General features: G+C 42.6%; 1 protein-coding gene across 2 annotated transcripts in view; it reads left to right on the top strand.

The window, feature by feature from the left end:
• ERCC3 (ERCC excision repair 3, TFIIH core complex helicase subunit) overlaps nt 1-26,806 on the top strand; it is a 47,690-nt gene that overhangs the window by 11,547 nt on the left and 9,337 nt on the right. For both annotated transcript variants that reach the window (XR_002825713.1, XM_004387030.2), the window contains exons 10-12: nt 10,678-10,880; nt 21,777-21,873; nt 22,978-23,095. Coding sequence is in view for 1 of the 2 variants with exons in the window: in XM_004387030.2 (XP_004387087.1) it covers nt 10,678-10,880; nt 21,777-21,873; nt 22,978-23,095 (418 nt within the window). In the remaining variant the exon portion in view is untranslated. The remainder of the gene's footprint in view (nt 1-10,677; nt 10,881-21,776; nt 21,874-22,977; nt 23,096-26,806) is intronic.

The raw sequence follows: 26,806 nt of genomic DNA, 5'->3' as shown, positions 1-26,806 counted from the left end.
TGGGCATCTAGGTTGTTTCCATCGTTTTGCTATTGTGAACAATGCTGCCATGAACATAGGTGTGGAAACTTTTCTTTTTTAATGTAGGTGTTTATTACTATAAATTTTCCTCTGAGGACTGCCCTCACTGCATCCCATGTGTGATGTGCTTTCATTTCCAGGTTTTTTTTTATTTTATTCTTGATTTCTTTCTTAACCCAATAGTTGTTTAGTAGTGTGTTGTTTGAGTTCCTGAATTTGTGTGTTTTCTAGTTTTGCTTCTGCTGTTAATTTCTAATATTATTCCTTTGTGGTCAGAGAAGATACTTTGTATCTTTTTAAATTTGTTGAGACTTATTTTGTGGCCTACCATATGGTCTATTCTGGAAAATGATCCATGTGCACAGGAGAAAATGTATATTGTTCCATTGATGGGTGGAGTGTTTTATATATGGCTGTTAGGTCTAGTTGGCTTATGGTATTATTTAAAGTCCTCTATGTCCTCACTGATCTTCTTTTTAGATGTTCTGTCCAGAATTGAAAGTGGTGTACTGAAGTCTCTGACTGTTATTGTGGAGTTGGCTATTACTCCTTTTATCAGTCAGTATTTGTTTCAAATATTTTGGAGCAGTGATGTTAGGCACATATGTATTTATAATGGCTGTGTGTTCTTGATGAATTGATCCTATTATTATTATACATTGTCTTTCTTTATCTCATATAGTAGATTTTGATTTAAAGTGTATTTTATCTGATGTCAGGATGGCCACCCCTGCTCTTTTTTGGCTAATAGCTGCAAGGAATACTCTTTTCCATCTTTTTACTTTCAGTCTTTTTTGTATCCTTATGTCTGAGGTGTGCCTCTTGTAGGCAGAATAAGGATAGATCATGTTTTTTAATTTCATTCTGTCACTCTGCCTTTTTGAATGGGGAGTTTAGACCATTTACATGTAATTACTGAAAACAAAGTACCTGCTTCATTTTGCTGTTTTTTGTGTGTCCTCTATCTTCTTTGTCCTGTGATTCCCATATTATTGTTATTTTTTGTGTTTATCTGCTTTTTTGTATTGCACCTTTTTGATTTCTTCCTTCTTCCCTTTTGTGTGTTTTTTCTAAGTATTTTCTTACTGGTTACTGTGAATATTACATTGAACAACTTAAAATTGAAGCAGTTTATTTCAGCTTGCGGTCAACATTTAACATACAAGCAATAAGTAACATACAACATTAACATACCCCTGTTTTGCTTCTCCCTCTCCCTTTTGTTGTTGAGTCTCCAGTTATATCATACGGCCGGTATCTGATGGATTTAATTTGTTCTTAATTTTTGCGCACTTGATGTTGTATTGCTTGTGGAACTTAACTGTTGAGTTTATTCCCTGAAAGTATCATGCACTTGGTCCTTATAGTTGCCCATGCATTACCTTTATTGGATATTGTCTTAGTTATCTAGTGCTGCTGTAACAGAAATACCACAAGTGGATGGCTGTAACAAAGAGAAATTTATTCTCTCACAGTCCAGTAGGCTACAAGTCCAAATTCAGGGTGTCAGCTCCAGGGCAAGGCTTTCTCTCGCTGTCAGCTTTGGAGGAAGGTCCTTGTCATCAATCTTCCCCTGGTGGAGGAGCTTCTCAGTGCAAGGACCCCAGTTCCAAAGCACGCGCTATTCTCTTGGTTCTTGTTTTTTGGTGGTATGAGGTCCCCATGTCTCTCTGCTTGCTTCTGTCTTTTATATGTCAAAAGAGATTGGCTTAAGATACTGTCTAATCTGATAGATCTCGTCAATGTAACTGCTGCTAATTCATCTCATTAACGTCATAGAGATAGGATTTATAACACATTGGGAAATCACATCGGATGACAAAGTGTTAGGCAGTCTTAAAATACTGGGAATCATGACTTAGCCAAGTTGACAGATATTTTGGGGGGACATGGTTCAATCCATGACAGATACCTTTTTTTTTCCTTTCCCATGTGCAGATTTGAGTATTTGTCTAGTGTTCTTTTCCTTTCCATCTGTAGAACTCCCTTAAGTAATACTTACAGAGCAGGTCTCACAGTAACAAATTTCCAGAGCTTCTGTTTAGTTGGGAATGTCTTGAATTCCTCCTCATTTTTTTTTAATTTTTTTAAAATTGGTTCTATTTATATAAAATTCAAAAATGGCAAACTAGTCTCTGGTGTTAGAAATCAGGATTGTAGTTATGTAGTTATGTGAGTGGTATGGTGGGCTATGGGATGCTGTTAACATTCTCTTTCCTTTTTTTTTGAACATTCTATTGTGTTTTAGGTGAAAGTTAGTTTCTCATTCAGCAGTTCATACGCAGACTGTTGGGTTACACTGGTTGCTATCTCTGCAATGTGTCAGTACTCTCCCCATTTCCACCCTGCCTTCCCCATTTCCATCTGTCCAGTTTCCCTGCCCCTTCTTGCCTTCTCATCTTTGCTTGTGGCTTCTGTTCCAGATAAAAATCATGTCTTAGGACAGTAGTTTCAGGGGTTCCTCCAGTCTGTATCAGTCCAGGAAGTCTGGTCTTTTTTATGAATTTGAATTTTGTTCTACATTTTTATCTCCTAACTGGTACCTTCTATTGTGTCACTGGTCAGAGTGGTGGGTACTGGTAGCCAGGGACCATCTAATTTTCTGGTCTCAGGCTAGAGGAGGCTGTGGACCATTAGTCCTGGGGGCTGTTTCCTTGAGTCTTTGATTTCCTTCATTCTCTTTTGCTCCAGATGGGAGGAGACCAATAGTTGTATCTTAGACGACCATTCGCAAGCTTTTAAGACGCTAGACGCTACTCACGCAACTAGGATGTAGAACATTATCTTTATGAACTATGTTATGCCAGTTGACCTACATGTCCCCTGAGACTTCCCCCTAATTTTTGAATGACAACTTTGCTGGGTAAAGAATTCTTGGTTGTCAGTTGTTTTTCTTCAGTACATTTATATGTCGCCGCATTGTCTCCTGGCCTCCAGGGCTTCTGAGGAGAAATCAGCACTAATTCTCATGAAGGACCTTGTTATGTTATATTGTGCTTTTTTCTTGCTGCTTTCAGAATTCTTTTCTTGTCTTTTTTTTCGAGAATTTTATTATAGTGTGTTGTGATATAGATCTCTTTATATTCCTTCTGCTTGTAGTTCTTGTAGCTTCCTGGATTTGCAGGCTTGATCCCTTATTCAGGTCTGGGAAGTTCTCTATAACTCTTGGAAAATTCTGTGTCTTTTTTACTATCCTCTTCTGGAATTCCAAAAATCCTAATGTTGGATTTTTTAATTAAATTCTACATTTCCCATTTGGCTTTGATCGTTTTTCTTTGTTCTTTTTTTCTTGCTTCTCTTGAAACTTGCTAAGTTCAGTTACCCTGTCTTCTAGTTCACATATTCTGTCTTTTGTCTGCTTGAATCTATTGCTGAATGTTTCTTATGCATTTTCTAATTCAGTTATTTTATTCTTCAATTTTCGTATTTCTCTTTGTTTTTAGTTAATGTTTTCAATCTCATTGAGTTTCTTATTTTGTTTCCTGATCTCTATGCATGTTCTTGGCTTTCTCTGAACATATTTAATGTTGTTGTCTGGCTGTCTTCTATTTTTCCCATTAACCTGATCTCCACTGGAGAAATTCCTGATTCTTCATGGTTTTCTTTGGATTGGGCCATCTTCTTCTGTGATCTTGTATGTTTTATAATTTTTTGTTGAATGTGGCGCATTTTAATATTTTACTGTGATAATCTGGACTCAAAATTTTCTGTATTTTCAGGAATTATTTTTTCATACTTTAATTTCCCCTTCTTCCCCTAAGTTCCAGTAGGAGACACTCTGGCTTTTTGAGTCTTCTAGTGCTGACTCAAGTATTTTCTTTGTTCATGTATAGGGTTCTACTCAGGCTCTAGATTTTAGGTGTTATGTAAAATTTTTAAGTTTCGGGTGCTGACCCCGGGTGGTTTTCCCCAAGGTGACTGACATTGCTGGGTTGTGAGGTTCCCTCTGTGGTCTGTGTGGTGGGTTCTCAAGACACCTTCCCAAGATGCCTGCAACACTGGGGTGGAATTCCTTCATGTCTGTGTGTAGGTGTGGCATTCCCTCTGTGGCTGATTGTGCAGGTGTGGGACTTTTCCGTTGGCCGTGGGTGGAAGGGGTGGGGCATGACTTTCCTGAGGTGATGGTAGGGTGGGGTAGTATAGCGCTTCGTGTCCTTTCCGCACTGGCGACCCTGAGCTGACTCTCCATGGTGCCTGGTTGTTAGGTAGGGAGCCATTTGGTTGCCATTAGGTTGCTTGTTGGATGTATTTTTCTTGCCCTGGTTGATGGATGGGTCCCCTGGCTCTTCTGTGGATCCGGGTCCTAGTACCCTCCTACTTCCGGTCTCAGCAAGACCCAGTAGGACTCACCTGTAGTATTTTGGCTTCTCTGTGCCCCTCCCCAGGTGCACGCTCAGGCTTCCCTGTTCCCTGCTTGTGAATGTCCACAGCCAATCTGCACCACTTTAATCAGACCATACTTTCCTTAGTTTCACAGATTTCAAATCCACATTGTGCCAGTATGCCACTGTCTCTCAGTTCTACCCTGACTGAGAAAGCACCCCCACCTCTTTTGTTGGACCTTTCAAAGGCTGTTTACCTAGTGTCTCTGAGCCAGTCTGTGTCTTCATAGTAGGTCTCATCTTGGGTTCTTTGTTCAGGGGTGTTGCCTGTCTCAAAATGGCCACAGTGAGCTGAGTGAGCATGTAGGGTGCCAGCAGGCAGCCAATCTCAGCCTTTCTGCTGTTCCTGCTCTCTCTCCTGATTTGGGACTCACCTTGATTCTCCAACACTTCAGGTACTGTTTGGGGCTCTGAGATCTCTGTCTGTACTAATTTTTATTTGTTGTTCATTGGCTTAGTTGTAGGGGGACTTAGGAGAGCAACTGTTTACACTGCCATCTTGCCTCTCCTTTGTATGTATTCTTGGATGATGTCTGTCTTTTGGTCAGTATTATTATTCCTTTAATAATGCGTCATTCCTTTGATGCATGTAGCTGTAGTTTATTCCTTTAGTATTCTATTCTACAAATACCAGAATTTTTTGTATTTATGTAATAGAATACTATACAGCAGTAAAAACAAAATCTTTTCTAATGTTTCTAGTATTGACAGGCATTTGGGTTGCTAAGTTGTTTTCTTAGCAGCTTTATTGAGCTGTAGTTTGCATACCATAAAATTCACCAGTTGTAAGTATACCATTCTAAGATTTTAGTACATTTAAAGAATTGTGTGCCTATCCCCGCAGTCCAACATTAGAACATTTCATTTCTACCACTCCAGAAAGTTCCCTTGTGCCTGTTGGCAGTTAATCCCTGCTTCCACTTGCAACGTTGATTTATTTTCTGTCTGTAGATTTGGATTGTTTAGTTTTTTGCTATTTTCACAATGTTACGAATATTCTTGAACATGTTTGCTGGAACAGTTGGGTAAGAGTTTTTCTAAAGCAGCATTATATGCCCTTTGAGTTGTGACCCCATTAGTAGGGTGGTGAGATTACCTTAGCAAGTCGTGACCAGTATAGAATAGAATTTACTAGAACGTATAATACGTGGTAAAGGTGTGTGTTGTTTCATAGAACTGTGTTTGTGTGTGTGAAGGTTTGGTTTGTGATGTAGAGTGATCACAATGTGAAAGCCGCTACTCTGGCAGCTGTACAGGGCGGGGGCGGAGGAGGAGTGGAACTGCTGAGTTGAAGGAGATGCAGAGGTTCCCTTTCCTAGGCACACCGAGCTGTTCTCCACAGTGGTTGTACCAGTTAACACTCTCCCCAGGGACAAGGGGGTTGCTTCACATCTCTTCTAGCACCTACTATAGAATGGGTTTTTTCCTTTTAATTTTTGCAAATGTTGTAGATGTGAAATGGTATCTTTTTATGGTCTAAATTTAATTTTCCTGATTACTAATGAAATTGAGCATCTTTTCATATGCTTATAGGCCATTTGAGATGGTCTCTAAATTCAGATGGGATATACTCAAGGTCGTATTTTGACTTTTGTGGACTTGTTTGATTTTCTTTAGCTTCAGCTTGAACTTGCATAGGAGCAGTTGGTGGTTTGTTCCATAGCTGGCCTCCTGTTCTTATTCTGACTGGTGGTATTGAGCCTCTCTGTTGTCTCTTTCCATAGAGGTAGTTGATTTGATTCCCATGTATTCCATCCAATGAAGTCTACGTATATAGTCACCGTTCATGCTGTTGAAAAAAAAGGTATTTCCAATGAGTATGTCGTTGATCTTGAAACATCCTTTCACCATACTTACTCAGTCTGTACAGTGAGCAAATAATCTGAGAAGCTGGACTATATGAAGACGAACGTGGCATCAGGATTGGAGGAAGACTTATTAACAACCTGTGATATGCAGATTACCCAGCCTTGCGTGCTGAAAGCAAAGAGGACTTGAAGCTCTTACTGATGAAGGTCAAAGACTACAGCCGTCAGTATGGATTACACCTTAACATAAAGAAAACAAAAATCCTCACAGCTAGACCAGTAAGAAACATCATGATAAACAGAGGAAGTATTGAAGTTGTGAAGGATTTCATTTTACTTGGATCCACAGTCAACGCCAGTGAAAGCAGCAGTCAAGAAATCAAACGACACATTGCAGTTGGGCAAATCTGCTGCAAAAGACCTCTTTAAAGTGTTCAGAGACACTTGATCTAAGGTGTGCTTGACCCAAACCATGGTATTTTCAGTTGCCTCATATGCATAGGAAAGCTGGATAATAAATAAGGAAGACCAAAGAAGAATTGATGCGTTTGAATTATGGTGTTGGCGAAGAGTGTTGAATATACCATGGACTGCCAGAAGAATGAACAAATCTGCCTTGGAAGAAGTATAGCCAGAATGCTTGTTAGAAGCGAGGATGGTGAGACTTTGTCTCACGTACTTTGACATGTTATCAGGAGGGACCAGTCCCTGGAGGAGGACATAATGCTTGGTAAACTAGAGGGTCATTGAAAAAGAGGAAGACCCTTAATGAGATGGATTGACACAGTGGCTGCAACAGTGGGCTCAAACATAGCAACGGTTGTGAGGAGGCAGTGTTTTGTTCTGGTATATGTAGATACGTGGGGCCACCATGAGTCGGAAACAACTTCATGGCACCTAACAACAACATAATGGGCCATTTCTGTTTTATGTTCTGTGAAATGCAGGATTTTAAAGTTTTTACTGTGAAAAAGGGTTGCTTTGTCTATAAAGAGCTAGAAACTTCAAAGAGGCCCTCAGAAAGGTTACTATCATCGTTTTTGGGATACTCAGCTTGTCTCATATTTGACCATTGTGAGCCCCTTCCAGGTAACTCCTGTGTCTTTTTTGTGTGTGTGTGTGTGCTTCAGGTGAAAGTTTGCAGTGTGAATTAGTTTCTCATTCAAAAATTTATACACAAACTGTTTCCTATGTCTTTTTAATAAGTCCCCATCATTCTTTGAACATTTTCTTGCCTTCTGGTACAGCAGTATATTCCGTGCTTTCCTTGTCCCAGCCTTGGATTCTGTCATTTCTTCAAGGAACCTTGGTTTCTTTTAGTAGAGAATGGAATTTAAAAACCAAGATCTGTGTGCTAGGGGTGCTCATCACTACCACGATGTCACTGCTAGGTTAACTCAGCGGACAAAGTTAGGAGTGTGTGTGTGTGTGTGTGTGTACACGTACATGTGTATATACACCAGTTAAAAAACCAGTTGCCATAGAGTTCATTCTAACTCATGGCGACACTGTGTTTGTCACAGTAGGATTGTGCTCCATAGGGTTTTCAATGGATGATATTTTTGGAAGTAGATTGCCCGGTCTTTCTTCTCAGTTGCCTTGAGTGGACTTGAATCATCAACCTTTTGAAGCACCTTCGTGTGCATGTGTGTACACACACACCCCACTATATATATTTCTTCATGTGTCTGCACATGTTACAGCCATGAGTTCATGGTGATAACTCCAATAGAATTCAGTACTACAGATTTCATTCTAACGTCTCCATGTTTGTAATTTCTTTCTTTAACGTGAGAAACTTGGCTCCTATTACTCAAAAACATATTCACTTATTTGCTCAATGCTGACCAGTTACCATCAGGTCGACTGACTCATGGCTACCCCATGTGCATCAGAGTAGAACTGTGCTTTGTAGGGTTTTCAGTGACTGATTTTTTGGAAGTAGATTGCCAGGCCTTTCTTCACAGGTGCCTGTGGGTGGACTTGAACCACCACCATTTGAACATATAATCCAACACCACGGATTTCATTCTAACCTTTCCATATTTCTAATTTCCTTCTCTAGCAGAAACATGGCTTCCGTTATTCACAATCTGTTTGCGTATTTGCTCAATCCTCGAGTCTACATAAAGGAAGTTTAGATTTTAACCCATACCAGTGTGAAAACCACGCCTGCCAACCAGAATTGAGTATTCGTTTACAATCCTGTTTGTTTCTGGTCAGAGAGTATAGAGTCCAAATACTGTGTTCAAAAGTTACCTTGGGTTACTTCTTTTCTTCCCCTTCCTTATGTGTGGTTGTGATATTCCTTTGATGTTTAGTCAGGTTTATTTCTTTTGTTATTCCATTTTGGTCTCATCTCTATCTTTGTTGATATTATTTATTATCATTTGAATATGTGAAACCATACAAAATTATACTCAGAGGAGTATCTCTTTTCCCCACCCCTTTTCATCTTCCATCCTGTCAACCCTTCCCAGCTGCTTCCTGTAAGCCATGCTCTAATAGTTCCTGTTTATTCTTCTTGTGTTTCTTTTTGCACAAATGAGCGGCCGTGTGTGTATGTGTGCTCATGCGTGCATAAGCATTTTCTCATCTCCCCTTCTTTCTTACACAAAAGGTAGCATACTATAGATTCTCTTTTCCACTTTGCTTTTTTAACTTAACAGTGTATCTTGGGAGTCACTACATATTATTCCATAGAGGTCTTTGTCATTCTGCTTTAAAGCTTCAGAGTACTCCATTGTGTGGATGTACCGTAGTTCATTTAAGTTTCTCTCCTATACATAGGCGTTTAGGTTTGTCGCTCCAGCATTTTGCAGTGACAAACAAGGCTGCAGTGAATAACCTTGTGCATGTTATTTTTTTTTAAATTTTTATTGTTGGAGGTGCATCTTTAGGGTGAATTGTCAGTTTTTTTGGGTCCCCCTCCTATTTTTTTATTGCTCTAAATATGTAACAAAACACTTGTCATTTCAACATTCTTTGCATGTTCAGTTTAGTGACATTAACTTACTTTCATCATGTTGTTCAACCATCACCTTTATCTGTTCCCGAATTTTTCCATCAGGGAGTGAGATTTTAAATAGGATGGTCAAGAAGGAGGCCTTATAGAGTTCCATTTGAGCCAGGATTTGGGGGGGTGAGGGATAGGTCATGTTGGTCTCTAGGGGAAGGCAAATCAAACAGAAGCTGAAAGGCCCTTTGGCACAAGGGCCTGCCGCGTTAGAGGAATGAGGATTGTCTGACCCCAGACCACGGGCAGGCATTCAGGGAGCCTTCCGCAGTGCCTGCACTGTTCTAGGGGAAGGAGTGTGTTACTCCTTTCCCTGCCAGCATCCCCGTTCTACAGAGAAAAAGACCAGGGCAGAGGGAGGGTTAGTCCTTTGCTGAACATCATACCACTCCTGAGTGACTGGGCTGGGATTCACACCTGGCAGACTGCTTGGTTCCAGAACCACTAGATGTCATTCTGCCTCTTGTTCAGTAGAACTTGAGATGATTTTTAGGATATACAAAAGTTTCATTTTGTATAACAGATAGTAAAATTAGAAAGAGCTCCAGTAGTCCTGGAATATTAATAAGATGGACAGGTCAGTAGGCCTTTGGTAACATACAGTCTGTGACTTCTCGTGGACCATCAGCCTGTGTTGTAGCCCAGCCCTTGTGGCAGAGGTAGACACCCTTTCCCGCACCACTTGGTCAGCTGTTGTAGGCAGCAGCCAAGGGCTGGCTTGATAATCTGGAGTTTGTCTATGAGATGTCTTGGGTTCCTGCTTCCTACCATCCAGTGGTACTTTCTCATGATTTTGAATAAATGTGCAGATATTTTTCCATTTTCTTATTCTGGCATATCCCTGAATTTGAAATGATTTTTCTTTACCACCCTCTGGACTTGTCAGTCCTGATTTTTGTGGGTGATAATTGGGGTTTAGAGGACAGGGATGAATGAATGACTAACCCAGTGGTGCTGAGTGGTAGGCTGGCAGTGATTGGCTTCGTACTTATGACCCCTAGAGCCTAACTAAAGAGCTCTTTGCCCTGAGCCAAAAAGTGTTTCTGTGGAGAGAGGTGGAATTCTCAGTAGTGCATAATTGTGTGTGGAGGAAACGGTCTAAGCAGGAGGGACTGCTTGCACCTCTCTTGAGAATCTGGTTTCCGTCACTTGCAGCTGGTGTGAAAATAATTTTATGGGTGACTTTGAAGTGATTCACATGTGAAGTGTCCTGATTCAGCATGAGGTATTTCGTTAGGTTTTGTTATGCTTTGTTTTGTTGGGTGTGTGTTTTACAAATACGTGCATATTTGTCTGTGAATGTATGTTTACAGTTTCATTGAGAGCGAATTCACATACTATTAGTTGTTTTGTTTTAAAGCTAATTCTGCTAACTGAAAGGTCTTTGAAAGTTTCCTATCATGAGATATTTACGCTTGCAAAATGACTCCTGATTCTTCTTTTATCGCAGGTCTGGTGCCCGATGTCTCCTGAGTTTTATCGAGAGTATGTGGCAATCAAAACCAAGAAGCGAATCTTGCTGTACACCATGAACCCCAATAAATTCAGAGCTTGCCAGTTTCTGATCAAGTTTCATGAAAGGAGGAATGACAAAATTATTGTCTTTGCTGACAACGTGTTTGCCTTGAAGGAGTATGCCATCCGGCTGAACAAGTAAGAGCTGAAAAATCGGAGTCAGTTCCAGGCCAGCTCATCTTCCCCATGTGAGAGTGTGGAAGGTGTCTGTTTTTCTCTCAATCCTCTCAGGAACTTCTCAGCATCTGTAGGTCTGGTTCTGTGGCCCTTGTCCTAGGAGCTGTCAGAGGTTAGAGCATATGGAAAATTCTAGTCACCCTGAACCCAGAGAGCAGGGGCTACAGAGTCAACTGATCTGGGGCTCATGCGTATGATTTGGGCTTCAAAAGTGGGCAAGAGCTGGCATCCAGAGTTTAAGTCTGAATGAGTGAGGCCGAGTGAGCACGGTGGGCAGAGACAAGGTCCAGTGTGTTATACAAAGGTCAGGAGGGCAAGGCGAGCTGGGCCAGCATCCCACATCTGGAAACAGCTTCTCAGGAAACACTTAGCTAGCATCTTGATCAGCCCATAACCTGTCTTAGATGCCTTTGCTTAAAGCCTGGCTGTTCTAAGTTTCCTGCTAAGTAATGAGGAAAAGGTGTTGGCTTCCTCCAACAGTGGTGCAGGGCTTCAGGAGTTGTAATGGTACCAGAAGGCAAGGTCTTTTGTGGAGATAGGCCTTAATTCTATTTTGGGGCTGGGGATGGAGAGGAAAGAAGGAATATAGCAGGCTCTGTGCCAGGTACACTGTACCTATGTTTTATTTAATTCTAACGTCAGCCATCTGGGGTGATTACATTATTCCCACTTTATAGATAACTAAACTGAGGCACAGATTGTTTCTCAAGTTTCTGAAAATTATACTTTATTTTTTAATTTAGAAAGTGTGTTATTTTTCCTAGACATAACATGGATTATTATGAAAAACAGCAATTCCTTGCACCTGTATCTTCCCACCCACCATTTCTGTTCCCAAGAGGCAGAGCCACTTTCAACTCTTAACTTTTTTTTCTGTTTACCTTCATATTTCTAAGTAATATCTAATGCAGCAGTTTCTTGATTATCAATTTTAGAAATTGCCTGTTGACTTCCTACTATGGAAAATGAGGATTTAGTTCTCTTAAGTACACACCGACTTTCTTTCCCGTCATCCTCCCAGCATACGTTTGGGATTAAATTAGTATTCAGGGTTAATTATTTTGACTGTACAAACATTGTTTAGGCTGAGCCATGTTTGTACTATGATTCATTGCCTTTCTTGTAAATATTTGTTTTTCTTTGAGTTTATAATTACCTTGTTGCTTTTGCTTGGTGTGATTGTTAAGACTGTGTGTCAATTTGGCTGGGCCATGATTCTCAGTGGTTTGGCAGTTATGTAGTTTGGCAGTTGTATGATGATGTGATCACTTCCATGATGAGATTTGATATAATGTGATCATCTCCATGATGGGATCTGCTCTGAGTAGCCAGTCAGGTGAAAGGGAGTTTCCTTGGGGGTGTGGCCTGCACCGAATATAAGTGGACTTTCTGGCAAGGCTCATGTGCTTTTTGCTCACTCTGGATCCTGTAGCTGGCTCCTGTTGGTCTGACCTCCAGTTCTTGGGACTTGAGCTAGCAGCTTACCTGCCATCTTGCCTGCCTATCTTGGGATTCGTTGGTCTTCACAGCCTGCGAGCAAGAGCCCTGCTGTCTGTCCTGCCGATCATGGGTTCATTAGCCCCTGCCTCTACATGAATCAGGAAAGGCCTCTGTCCTGACCCATGGACTTGAGACATTCCAGCCTCTATAATCATATGAGCCATTTCCTTGATATAAATCTCTCTCTATATATATTTATATGTTTTACTGGTTTTGCTTCTCTAGAGAACCAAACCTAAGACATTTGGTACTGAGAGTGGTTCTAGAGAAACAAAATTCTAAGAATGAGTTTTCTAAATTGGTTCTCAAGTCTTTTTAGTTTTAAAGATGTTGATGACTGTTTCCGGTAGTAAAGAGGACACTGCTAATCCATAGCGTGAGGTGGCGATTCAAATATGCAAAATGTCACCACCAGTAGATCAGGTATTGATGAAAGGCGAGGCTCTGGGTGATTGTATGTTTCATACCTTTCTATAATTTTGTCATAATGAGAAGTGTAAGGATGCTGGTTGGTTGGTCCTACTTTCACTAAGCTAAGTGGTGAAAGAAAGAGATGAGCTCAGGGCTTCAGAGTCAGAGCTCAAGCACCGCATAAATGACCTCAAAGTTTCCGTTTGTGCTTTGAAAGTAAGCCTTAGTTCTTGTAGTAATAGAGCTGATATTGCTGAAAACCAAACCCAGAGTCTTACTGTAAGTGTGGCTGAATTACAATGCTAGCTCAATTCCCAACCTTGAGTGGTGTCTGATGTTAAAGGGAGGGCGCTTATTGGGAAGCAGTGGGATCCTGAAACTTGAGATGGGGACATATGGGCAGATAATCAGGAAGCGGGAGGCACTAAGCCTCTAAATTCCATTGAGTCACTCCTACCAACAAAACCAGCCCTCTCCCATCTGAAGAGGTTACTCCATGTTTGTTGGCTAAGCCACCCTCCCCAGTAAAACCATTAGCCACTCCACCCCTATCTGATGAGGTTAACCCAGCTGTGTCTAAAGAACCTTCATCGAGTCATTGCTTGGGGCATCGCTTGAGGCAGATGCCTTACAAGACATTGCTGAATGTTCTCAAAACACATCCCCATCACCAATTTTGGCTTCTAGACATATAACTAGACAAAATCCTAGTGAGCTCCAAAAGGTGAAGTACAAAGTGAGATCCAGGAGGAGGTACACTACACTCCAAAGGAACTGCTTGATTTTTCTAATATGTACAAACAGAAACCTGGGGAATATGTGTGGGAATGGCTATTAAGGGTGTAGGATAATGGTGCAAGGAACATAAAGATGAATCAGTTTGAGTTTATTGATATGGGCCCACTAAGCACAGATTCTTCATTCAGTGTTTCAGCTTGAGAGGTTAGGAAAGGATCTAATAGTTTATTTGGTGGGTCATTAAAGCATGGATTACGTGGTGACCTATGCTAAATCAAGTTGAAGTATCAGACCTGCCTTGGTATACTGTAGAAGAAAGTAACCAGCGGCTTACGGAAATTGGGATGCTACAGTAGATTTATTAGGTTAGACCCACAGACCCACACATGGAGTATCCAGAGGACACACCTTTTACCACAATGGTGAGGAACAAATTTGTGAAGGGAGCCCCAGCATCCTTGAAGACCGCTGTGAGTGCTATTTTATGTAAGTCAGATTTGACAGTGGGAACTGCTCTAACTGAATTAAGACACCTAACTACAGCGGGGCTGATTGGACATCTGTGGTAGTAGGGGCCAAGTGGCGGCACTCAGTGGACAAAGACAAGATGGGTGTGGTTACCATAATGGACAGTGGAGTCAAAGTAGTAATCAGAATAGTCTGACTCCTATGGACTATGACTCGTTGGCTACTTAGTCGTGGTGTCCCTAGGAGTGAAATGGATAGGAAATCTAAATATTTACTTGATCTGTACAAGTGGATGAATTCTAGGTCAAGTGAACAGCAGTATAACTCAAATCATCAGAGTAGAGAGTCACGGCCCCTCAATCAATTCCTAGACTTGAGCGAGTTTAAAGACCCACAACCCCTTGAATGAGGGGGAGGCCAGGCCCCTTTGAGGAAGGACCTCACTACACTGCCAGAAATTTATACTGTTTATCTTTCTCCCATCCTTCCCCAAAGGGATCTATGGCCTTTTACTAGAGTGACTGTTCATTGGGGAAAAGGAAATAATCAGACTTTTAGGGGAATTACTGGATATTGGCTCTGCACTAACACTAATTCCAGAAGAGCCAAAACATCACTGTGGCCCACCAGTCAGAGTGGGAGCATATGGAAGTCAAGTTATTAATGGAGTCTTAGCTTATGTCTGTCTCACAGTACGTCCACTGGGTCCCTGAACCCATCCTGTAGTGATTTCCCCAGTTCCAGAATGCATCATTGGAATAGGTATATTCAGCGACTGGCAGAACCCCTACATTGGATCTCTGACAAATGGAGTAAGGGCTATTATGTGGGAAAAACTAAGGGGAAGCCATTAGAACTGCTCCTACCTAGGAAATAGTAAACGGAAAGCAATACCGCATTCCTGGAGGGAGTGCAGAGATTGCTGTCGCCATCAAGGACTTGAAGGATGCAGGGGTGATGATTTCCACCACATCCCCATTCAACTTGCCTATTTGGCCTGTGCAAAAAACAGGTGGCTCTTGGAGAATGCCAGTAGATTATCGAAAACTTAACCAGTTGGTGACTCCAGTTGCGGCTACTGTTCCCAGATATCGTTTCATTGCTTGAGGAAATTAATATATCTCCTGGTACCTGGTATGCAGCTGTTGATCTGGCTAATACCTTTTTCGCCATACCTGTTTTGAAGGACCACCAGAAGCAGTTTGCCTTCAGCTGGCAAGGCCAACAAATACACCTTCGGTGTCCTACCTCAGGGCATATCAGCTCACCAGCTGTATGGCATAATTCAGTCCATTGGGACCTTGATCCCTTTCCCTGTCTTCAAGATGTCACATCACACTGGTCCATTACATTGATGACATTATACTGATTGGACCTGGTAAGGAAGAAATGTCAGTGAGTCTGGAGTTACTGGTGAAACATTTAAATGCTAGAGGGTGGGAAATTAATCTGACAAAAGTTCAGGCACCTTCCACCTCACTGAAATTTCTAGGGATTCAGTGGTGTGGGGCATGTCGAGATACTCTTTCTAAAGTTAAGGGTAAGTTATTGTATCTGGTCCCTCCCACAGCTAAAAAGGAGGCACAACACCTAGTGGGACTCTATGGATTTTGGAGGCAACATATTCCTCCTTTGGGTGTGCTACTCAGGCCTGTTTATCAAGTGACTTGAAAAGCTGCTAGTTTTGAGTGGGGCCCAGACCAAGAGAAGGCTCTGCAACAGGTTCAGGCTGCCGTACAAGTGGCTCTATCACTTGGGCCATATGATCTGGCTGATAATAGTGCTTGAAGTGTCCGTGGCAGATAGAGATGCTGTTTGGAGTCTTTGGCAAGCCCTTATTGGCAAATGACAGCACAGACCCTTGGGATTTTGGAGCAAAGCTCTGCCATCCTTTGTAGATAACTACTCGAGTTTTGAGAAACAGCTTTTGGCTTGTTACTGGGCCTTAATAGAGACTGATGCTTAACCATGGGCCACCAAGACTCCATGTGGCCTGAGTTGCCCATTATGAACAAGGTGTTGTCTGATCCACAGAGCCATAAAGTTGAACGTGCAGAGCAGCACAACATCAGTAAATGGAAGTGGTGTATACGAGATTGGGCCCGAGCAGGACCTGAAGGCAGAAGTAAGTTGAATGAGGAAGTGGCCCAAATGCCCGTGGTCTCCACTTCTGTCACATTACCTTCCATCTCCCAGTCTGTACCTGTGGCCTCATGGGGAGTTCCTTATAATCAGTTGACTGAAGAAGAGAAAACTCGTGCCTGGTTTACAAATGGCTCTGCACGATGTGCAGGCACTACTTGAAAGTGGACAGCGGCAGCACTGCAGCGCCTTTCTGGGACCTCTCTGAAGGACAGTGGCGAAGGGAAATGCTCCCAAAGGGCAGAAGTTTGAGCAGTGCACCTGGATGTTCACTTTGGAAGAAGAAATGGGCCAGATGTGATTCATGGGCTATGGCCAGTGATTTGGCTGGATGGTCAGAGACTTGGAAGGAACATGATTGGAAACTGGAGACAAGGATTTATGGGGAAGAGATATGTGGATAGACCTCTCTGAATGGGCCAAAGAAGTGAAGATATTTGTTTCTTTTGTGAATGCTCACCAAAGGGTGACCTCAGTAGAGGATGATTTTAACGATAAAGTGGATAGGATGATGCGTTCTGTGGGAAGCATTCATCCTCTTTCCCTTGCCACTCTTGTCATTACTCAATGGGCTCATGAACGAAGTGACTGTGGTGGTAGGGATGGAGGTTTCACATGGGCTCAGCAACATGGACTTCCACTCACCAAGGCTGACTTGGCTACAGCCACTGTTGATTGCCCAGAGTTTGCCAACAGCGGAGACCAACACTGCGTCCCAGATATGGAACCATCCCCTTGAGGTGATCAGCCAGCAACCTGGTGGCAAGTTGATTACATTGGACTGCTTCCATCATGGAAAGGGCAGAGTTTTGTTCTTACTGGAATAGACACTCTGGATATGGATTTGCCTTCTCTGCATGCAATGCTTCTGCCAAAGCTGCCATCCGTGGACTTACAGAATGCCTTATCCACCATCATGCTATCCCACACAGCATCGCCTTGGATCAAGGGACTTGCTTCACAGCAAACGAAGTGTGACAGTGGGCCCATACTCATGGAGTTCACTAGTCTTAGCATGTTCTCTATCATCCTGAAGTAGCTTGCTTGATAGAACAATGGAATGGCCTTCTGAAGACACAATTACAGCACCAGCTAGGTTGGGGCAGTGTTCTCCAGGAGGCTGTATATGCTCTAAACCAGTGTCCAATATATGGTGTCCTTTCTCCTATAGCAAGGATTCATGTGTCCAGGAATCAGGGGGTGGAAATGGGATTGGCACCACTCACTATTTCCTCTAGTGACCCACTTGCAAAATTTTTACTTCCTGCCCCCATGACCCTATGCTCTGCGGGTCTAGAGGTCTTAGTTCCAAAGGAAAGAATGTTCCCATCTGGAGACACAGCACTCATTCCATTGAAGTGCAAGTTGGGAATGCCACCTGGCCACTTTGGGTCCCTTATGCCTGTAGATCAACAGGCTAAGAAGGGAGTTACCATATTGGCTAGTGTGACTGATTACCAAGAGCAAATTGAATTGGTATTACATAATAGGGGTAAAGAAGATTATGTCTGGAATGCAGGAGATCCCTTAGGGTGTCTCTTAGTACTACCATGCCCTGTGATTAAAGTTAATGGAAAACTACAGCAACCCAATTCCAGCATGACTACTAATGACCCAGACCCTTCAGGAATGAAGGTTTGGGTCACCCCACCAGGCAAAGAACCATGACCAGCTGAGGTGCTTGCTGAGGGCAAAGGGAATATGGAATGAGGGATGAAGGTAGTTCTAAATACCAAGTATGACCACATGACCAGTTGCAGAAATGAGGACTGTAATTATTATTTCTGCTTGTATGTATGCATCAAATATTTTTGTTTTCCTCACCTGTAAAATATAAGGTGTAAATGGGGCTAGTGCGTTTTTGGTTGTACACATTTTAGTTGTATCACGTTAGGTGCAAGTATGACTTTATGATTGTCTTTATTCATAGATTATGTATGGTTTAAGGAGATGTGTACAGGTGCCAAGTTGATGGGGTAGACTGTGATCAGTAAGATTGTGTGTCAACTTGGCTCGGCCATGATTCTCAGTGGTTTTACAGTTATGATGTAGTTTTGCATTCGTATGATGTGATCACTTTCATGACGAGATTTGATATAATGTGATTATCTCCATGATGAAATCTGATACAATATGATCATCTCCAAGATTGGATCTGCTGTGAGTAGCCACTCAATTGAAAGGAGTTTCCTGGGAGTGTGGCCTGCATCCAATACATGTGGACTTTCTGGCAAAGCTTGCTGGCTTTTGCTGTGCTCTGGATCCTGCATTTGGCTTGTCAGCATCTGACCTTGAAGACTTGGGCCAGCAACCTCCATTCTTACCTGCCGATCTTAGATTTGTCAGCCTTCACAGCTGTGAGCCAGTAGCCTGCCGTCTGACCTGTGGATCTTGGCTTTTTCAGCCCCCGCAGCAACTGAGTCAGGGGAAGCCTCTGGCCTGATGCCTGACCTGTGGACTTGGGACTTGCCGGCCTCTACAACTGCATGAGCCATTTCCTTGAGCTATATCTCTTTCTCTCTCTCTCTTTCTTTCTCTCTCTCTCTCTCTATATATATATAGTGTGTGTGTGTGTATATATATGTATGTACATATATATATGTTTCTCTGGAGAACCCAGCCTAAGACAGCTTGTAAGAGTTCTTTATTGATAACTGTTATAGCAGCTATTATAGCTTTTATAGCTGTTGTCTGCACTGTTTCTCTTTTCTTCAAGTTATTTTGTTTTGATTGTATTTACCTCTGTTTTTAGAGTCCTTCAGATTTTTTGTAATCTGTGGCTGTATTTTCTTGTTCAAGAGTCAGTCACTGAAAAGTTGGTTGGACTTTGTCTATAGCTTGTTGGGCATGTTGACTAGTGGGCCTCACTGTAGATGAGTGATTGTCAAGAGCGTGCCAAATGCCATTGTCTACAGATCTTTTTCTTGTGGGCTAGACAGTTTCTCCAGAGAGGAATCTTCCAGGCTCCTGGCTCGCAGTGTGGATTGCTGAGAAGGATAAGGGAGCTGTGGGGTCTTAGCACTGAGGAAGCACTTCCCCTTGGTCCTTCACTCTCAGTCTCGCCTTTGCCCTCAGTTCTGCCTGATGTTCCAGTGGGCAGAGCCTCCTTAGAATGTAGGAAGGAAGTCTCCAGTATTCTGCCAGGTGGGAGGCAGGCTGCTGCCCACTGCTGGGGTTGGGGTCTGACTGCTCTCAGACGAATCCCTCTGTCTGCAGTGCTGCCCTGCCTCCCCACCTGCCAAGGCAACTGGTGAATAACTCCCTAAGCCTTCTGTGTTCTGTGTAGAAAATAAGCTTGTTTTGTGTTGGCTTTCCCTTCTGCCAGCCCAGGCTTCTGCTTTCTGTCTGCAGCTCGGTCACCTTGCCAGCCTGCATCTGCTTTTCACCTCCCAAAATGTTACTTACTTCTCTCATCTGCTGTGACTTCTTCTCTTTGCCTTCCTGAGTTTATGTCCTTCTAGTCCTTTTCTGTCACATTAGTGTCTATTTGAGAGGGTGGGGAGATAGTATATATATTTACTATGTCATTTAATGATATTTTTCCCTCCTGTCCACTCCCATTCCTGTACTCCTTCTAGATTCTTAATGGAACCTCCCTTAAATGGACTTTTTTTTTAACCTCTGGCCTTCAAATGTATGAAATGTCTTGTTGTTAAGATGCTCCTATGGAGCAGATTCGACAATGAGCATTGGTCTGTTTTATAGCTCATGAAGCTCTGGTTACTGAAGCATTTTCCAGGAGAGACTGTCAGGGTTTTCTAGTAGTGTGGTATAGTGGAATAGCGTAAACTTTGGAGTCAGATTGACTTGAGTCCCGGCTCCTCTTACTTGCTCTGTGACCTAGGAAAAATTGTTTCCCTCTCTTATCCTCATTTCGCTTTTGTGTAAAACGAAGCTAACACCACCTACCTCAAGATTCTTATGCCTGGCATCTAGTAGGTGTTCAGCAAATGCTAGGTTCTCTTTCCGGAGGATAATTACGCTCCTGTGTTTCATATCCTTCGTGGGGGAAACCTTGTGATACTGGGGGCACTGTTGTCTGAGCGCTGTTTCCTGGTGATGGGGAGGAGAACCTGGGTACTGAGACAGGCTGTTCTGAAGAGTGGAACTTCCCACCTGTCTTAGTTATCTAGTGCTGCTATAGCAGAAACACCACAAGTGGGTAGCTTTAACAAACAGAAATTTATTTTCTCACAGTTTAGGAGGCTAGAAATCTGAATTCAGGGTGCCAGCTCTTAAGGGAAGGCTTTCTGTCTTTCGCTGTTGGCTCTGGAGACAGATCCTTGTCTCTCTTGAGCTTCTTCTCCTGGGCGATCTTCATGTGGCTTGACATCTCTCTTTCTCTGTCTCTGCTTGCTAGCTTATGTTTAATCTCTTTTATATCTCAAGAGATTCTCTCAAGATACACCCTACACTAATCCTGCCTCATTAATATAACAGAGACAACCCATTCCCGAATGGAATTATAACCACAGGCTTAGAGGTTAGGGTTTATAGCACATATTTGGAGGGACATAATTCAGGGGACACAGTGCAATCCATAACACCACACTTTTCCACAGAATGGCACGCATAGGAAATAATAAGATTTGTACAGCACACTGGACACTCTTCTGTAACAAGCAAGCTTGTGATTGGGGTCATCAGAGGCCATCAGCCTGGGAGCCCCCACTGCCACAGGCTCTGACCAGCTTTCCCCAGGGCAGAGCCAGTCTGGCACATGCCGTCCCAGTACACCTGTAATGAGTACATAGCACCACGCTGAGCCAGCGCTGTGTGGAGCTAACGGCCGTGGGCACTGGAGCCTCACTCTCCTGACCTTCGTTTCCCACGTGTAAATTGGAGAACAGTGGATGGATTTTTTAAAATGTGCCCAGCTCTGTGCCTGGCGTTGGAAGGCACTGCATACCTAGTACATGTCATCATTTGTCTTGTCCTCCTCCTCCTCCTCATTACTGTTGTTACTGATTCTTGGGAAGCTATAAAAACTGGTCACCAGCTCACTCTAAGACACAGGGCAGGGGTGTGGAGTTCCCAGTTGCCAGATAGGGTTGTGCCCTTGGGAAGAGAGCATCTGAACCTTGGTGGGTGTAGGATGTCAGAGGAAACAGACAGAGGTGGGCTCTGCACTCCTTTCTGCTCTTTCCTGGAGGATGCCTGTGTCGTTAGGAAACAGTTGCTTCCAGCCTTGTGGAATGGAAATAGCAATCTTTTCTTTCCCAGTCCCATTGGGCTTCATGAATTCCAGAGGATTCTCTTTGTATAGACTCTAAGCTTAGAGCTAGAGATGTTGAAGCAGGAAAAAGCATAGTCCAAAATACAAAAGGTAAAAGAGGAAATGCCAACAATAGAGGTCTGCTTGAACCTAGAATTAATTGGTAGGGGAGAGGGAGGTGCTGATCATGGGAGGGGTAGAGGAATGGTGAGGGGTGGTATCTGTAGCCAGTCCTTTTTATTGCTCTCCTGTTATTCTTGCATAATGGAGGGCTTCCTACTGGAGAGAAACCCTTCTTGAACTTCTTTTTCCCTCTGAGATGCTCTCAGGATTATTGAGGAGTGATTCTGTGGTCTTTGTAACACAACTTTATTTTTCTCTAGACCCTATATTTATGGTCCTACGTCCCAGGGAGAAAGGATGCAAATTCTCCAGAATTTCAAACACAACCCCAAAATCAACACCATCTTCATATCCAAGGTTTGTGTGGCGAGCAGGGTGGTGGTGAGGCCCCTTGAATATGTGTCAGTCAGCACCCCAGTCCCTGGGGGTGCACTGTATGATTTCTAGACAGCAAGTTTGTGTTTATTTAAGGAATCTCACGTTTAGATTTTCATTCCCACATGTCCAGCGTCTGGGGGCAGGTAACAGAGGGTTAGGTTGTGAAGAAGTAGATTTAAAATTTTAAGTGTAATGTGAGTAATCTGCAATGATTCTTTGTTTCATCAAGATTTTCCCTTCCTCTTTTTAGGATATAGGAATTTTGAATTGTATTTCCTTTTTAAAAGGAAAAAAAAAACGTTCATTTCCTGCTCGGCGAAAGCAGTCATTCAGACTCAGTTGTCTTTCTGGAGTTGGGGCCGTTGCGTGTTGTGGACAGCCTTTGTCCTGCCCCTGGTGGGCCTTGATGGGGGTGTCAGATGTAAGCACAGCTTGGACTCCCACATGCCCAGCCTTGTGGTGTACTTAATTTGCAGTTAGAAGCTGTGGCCCAACAATTTAAACATTCAGAGTAGGACAGACCCAAAGCCCGAAAGAAAAGAGATTTACCATAGATAGTGATTGTGGTTGGGTGAGAAAGTACCAGACTTTCAAGTCTGTAGCGAGTAACCACAATGCTTGGAGTCCCCAAGCTGAGGAGGCTACCAAGTATGAGTCCCGTCCAGTGGAGGACGGTGACCCTAACAGGTCATGTCACAGGTGTGCTGCTGTCTCAGTGAATGAGATGGATAGATTTGTGCAGACCTGTTTCTGTAGCTAAAAAAAAGAATCACTCAGAGTGAGTCTGTGTTGCTAGGGGCCTCTTACCTTTGGGCCTCTAGCACCCGGCACTGTGAGTGTTGCTCAGGCCTTTGGTGGTGTAGTCAGTGAGATGGTCGTTACATACACAGGGTGCGTACATTATCTTCCGCGAATTCACGCTAGGCCCTAGAGGCCCAGAAATGCATTTCTGAGTCTTACTGCTTCACCCCTGCCTGCATCCTGGTGACCCTGCTACATTGAGAAGATGACAGTGGTTTTTTTCTAAATTATCTACAGAGCGTATTTAAATTCTAGGCCAGTTGATTTGTTTTTCTTCTTTAGGTAGGTGACACATCGTTTGATCTGCCAGAAGCAAACGTGCTCATTCAGATCTCTTCTCATGGTGGCTCCCGGCGGCAGGAGGCCCAGAGGTTAGGGCGGGTGCTCCGAGCCAAAAAAGGTAAAGATGGTCTTTCCTGTTCTCACTTTTCACCCTCTTGATAGGAAGAGGGTAGGGCGAGCTGCTGGTGTGCTCAGCGACATCAGGCTTTGCTTCTGGGCTGGATTGACCCTGAAGGGAGGGAGTCACTGCAAGGACCAAGGTCTCCTTGGCGCTTATTAACATTTCTCATCCTTTGGGGTGTGTCTGGGGGCGTTTTCCATGCCACTGTCTGGAATTCACATGGGTGTCCTCTCAGCAGAGTAGTTGTGTTGGTGGATGGTGAGGTTATAGGGAAGAGCAGGGCAGTATAATGAGTAGTGTGGTGTAGTGTGTGCTACAGACATTAAAGGGAGAAAGCAGAGCTGGGCCACCAGAGAGAGTGTAGGAGTCGGCTGCTGTTCCCTGGGCCCTGAGTCAGGAGAAAGGGGAGGGCTTGGTGGGAGCACCTTCGGCAGTCACGGAGTGGACACGTGACTCATAACCTGGGCGACAGCTTGCAGCAGGGATGTCAGAGATTTGGTGAATGAGGAGGTAAGAGGAAGTGGGTGCTGCAGAGGCTCTTACTGAGGAGGCGTGGGGTCTCTAGGGGCTTATTATCTACTGCCATCGAGTCGATTCCAGCTCATAGCAACCCTACAGGACAGAGGAGAACTGCCCCATAGGGTTTCCAAGGCTGTAAATCTTTACAGAAGCAGACTGCCACATCTTTCTCCCTCGGAGCAGCTGGTGGGTTCAAACCACTGTCCTGTCAGTTAGCAGCCAAATGCTTAACCACTATGCCGTGAGGCCTCCTTCTAGGTACTTATTATCTGCAGTAAAAGGGGCCCAGACAGAAATCTTGGGGCAGCGGCTGCCCTTGCTGCTAAGAGATGACCATGTCTCTCCTTCTGGGGCCAGGGCCTGTCTCCTACGACAAGGAGGATACAGGATCTGTCCTCAGGGAGTTGCTTATCTTAGGAGGCAGCTGGACTGCTAGGATGTTTAAAAATGGCAAGATTAGCGGGCATATGTATGAATGGTTTTGTATTTAAATGTATTTAAGAGACAGCTAATTATTTTTAAAATGAAGTAGTAGAAATAGCATGGACTTTGGAACCAAGGAGTTATTAGCTATGTGACCTTGGGCAAGTTACTTAGCTCCTCTGAGCCTTGGTTTTCCCATCTAAACGGAGGTGATGATCCTACCTTGCAGGATTGTTGAGAGGATTGAGACTTAGTAACATAAGGTAGGTTGCTGAACAAATTGTAGTTTTTATAAACTGCAGGTCAGTGATGGCTTCTTGACATATGTGATTATAGTCTGTAGCATATGTGTAAGTAGGTCATTATTTATTCCTTACTTTTCACCATAATAAATTTCTAAAAATTCAACAGTTACTCTGCTATAATTAAGAACAATTAAAATACAAAGATTTCCTCCCTTAAAATACAGAAGTAAATCCAATTTGAAAAATCCCTTTGAATTTGATTAGAATTTTGTTTTCTTAAAATACTGTTTGACATAAAATATTAGGCTTCTTTTTTTTTTTTTTATCTCTGAGCTCTTAGAAGACTAAGAAATAGTTGAATTCAGAGGCAGTGCACAGATGCATACTCTACTGGCATTTGAACTGTGAAGCAAAAACGTTCACATTTGAATGTGGAATCAGGTCTTACAGGCTACAGATATTTTTGGTCCTAGTTTCTGTGACAGTTCTCCCTTTTCTAGAGGTTTTCCCTCTAAGCTGGTTTTTTTTTTTTTTTTTAAGTAGCTTTATTGAGATACAGTTCACATACCATACAATTGACCCATTAAAGCATATAGCAGTTTTTAGTATTTTCACAGAGTTGTGCTATGATGACCACAGTGTATGTTTAGAATGGAGCAGTGTTCTTGTTCCTCCAGCAAGAAACTCTTACCTATTAACAGTCACTCCCTATTTCCTCTTGACTACCATCCCCATCCCTGTTGTTGCTGTGTGTTGTAGAGTTGATTCTGACTCTGGGGACCCTATATGACAGAGTATAACTGGTCCATAGTGTTTCCTAGGCTATAATCTTTACAGGAGCAGATCGCCAGGTATTTTTACCCCGCGGAGCCACTGGTGGGTTCAGACCCCCAGCCTTTTGGCTACCAGCCAATCGCTTAACCATTGCACCACCAGGACACCTTTCCGCAGCCTAGGCAACCACTAATCCATTTTTGTCTCTGTAAAGGAGCCTATTCTGGACATTTCATATTAATGGAATCCATACAATATGTGGTCTTCTGTGACTGGCTTCTTTGACTTAGCATAATCTTTTCAAAGGATTACTCGTGTTGTATCATGTATGATCAGTACATCACCCCTTTTTATTAATAATATACCATTGTATGGATATATCACATTTTGTTTATTCATCTGTTGATGGACATTTGGATTGTTTATACCTTTTGGCTATTATGAATAATGCTTTGAGTGGTCATTTATAAATGTTTGTCTGGACATATGTTCCCATTTCTCTTGGGTGTATACCCAGGAGTGGAATTGTGGAGCATATGGTAACTCTTATGTTTAACATTTTGATGAACTACCAGACTGTTTTCCAAAGTGGCTACACCGTTTTTGCATTTCTTCTAGTAATATATGAGGGTTTAGTGTCTCTGCATCCTTGCTAACATTTGTTATTACCTAGCCTTTTGATTATAGCCATTTTATAGTTTTATTATTATAGCCATTCTAAAACCAAAAACCAAACTTATTGTCGCTGTAAGTTAATTTTGACTTATAGCGACCCTATAAGACAGAGTAGAACTACCCCATAGGGTTTCCAAGGAGCAGCTGGTAGATTCAAACTGCCAACCTTTTGGTTAGCAGTTGAGTTCTTAACCATTGTGCTATCAGGGCTCCATAGCCATTCTAACGAGTATGAAATGGTATCTCACTGTGGTTTTGATTTGAATTTCCCTGATGACTAACAATCTTGAGCATCTTCTCATGTGCTTATGGACCATTTGCATATCTTTGTAGAAATATCTATTCAGATCCTTTTTTTCAACAGTCATGTCATTTGTGTTTTCATTATTGAGTTGTAGTAGTTCTTGATATGTTCTAGATATGTCTCTTATCAGATATATGATTGGCAAATATTTTCTCCCATTCTGTGGTTATCTTTCCAGTTTCTTGATGATGCCTTTTGAAGCACAGTTTTTAATTTTGATGAAGGCCAATTTATCTATTTTTTCTTTTGTTGCTTGTGCTTTTGGTGTCATACCTAAGACACCATTGCCAAATCCAAGGTCGTGAAGATATACTCTTATGTTTTCTTCTAAAAGTTTTATATTTCTAGCTTTTACATTTGGGTCCTTGATCCACTTTGAGTTAATTTTTGTATATGGTTTGAGGTAAGGGTCTCACTTCATTCTCTTGCCTTGGATATCCAGTTGTCCTAGCACCATTTGCTGGTACCATAGAATTATCGTGGCACCCACTGAAAAATTAGTTGACTGTAAATGCTATTCCGTTGACCTGTATGTCAATCCTTATGCCACTACCACACTGTCCTGATTGTGTAGTAAGCTTTGAAATCAGAAAGTGTGAGTCCTCCAACTTTGTTCCTTTTCAAGATTGTTGAATCCCTTGAGTCTCCCTGTGAATTTTAGGATCAGCTTCTCAATTTCTGCAAAGAAGCCAGGTGGGATTCTTCTAGGGATTGTGTTGATCTGTAGATCAATTTGGGAAGTATTGCCGTCTTAACAATATTAAGTCT

This window comes from Trichechus manatus, unplaced genomic scaffold, assembly GCF_000243295.1.
Source record: "Trichechus manatus latirostris isolate Lorelei unplaced genomic scaffold, TriManLat1.0 scaffold00179, whole genome shotgun sequence".
In the NCBI taxonomy this organism is placed as follows: Eukaryota; Metazoa; Chordata; class Mammalia; order Sirenia; family Trichechidae; genus Trichechus; species Trichechus manatus.
Note: the sequence above shows the minus strand (reverse complement) of the source record. Positions and strands in the feature narration are given on the sequence as shown.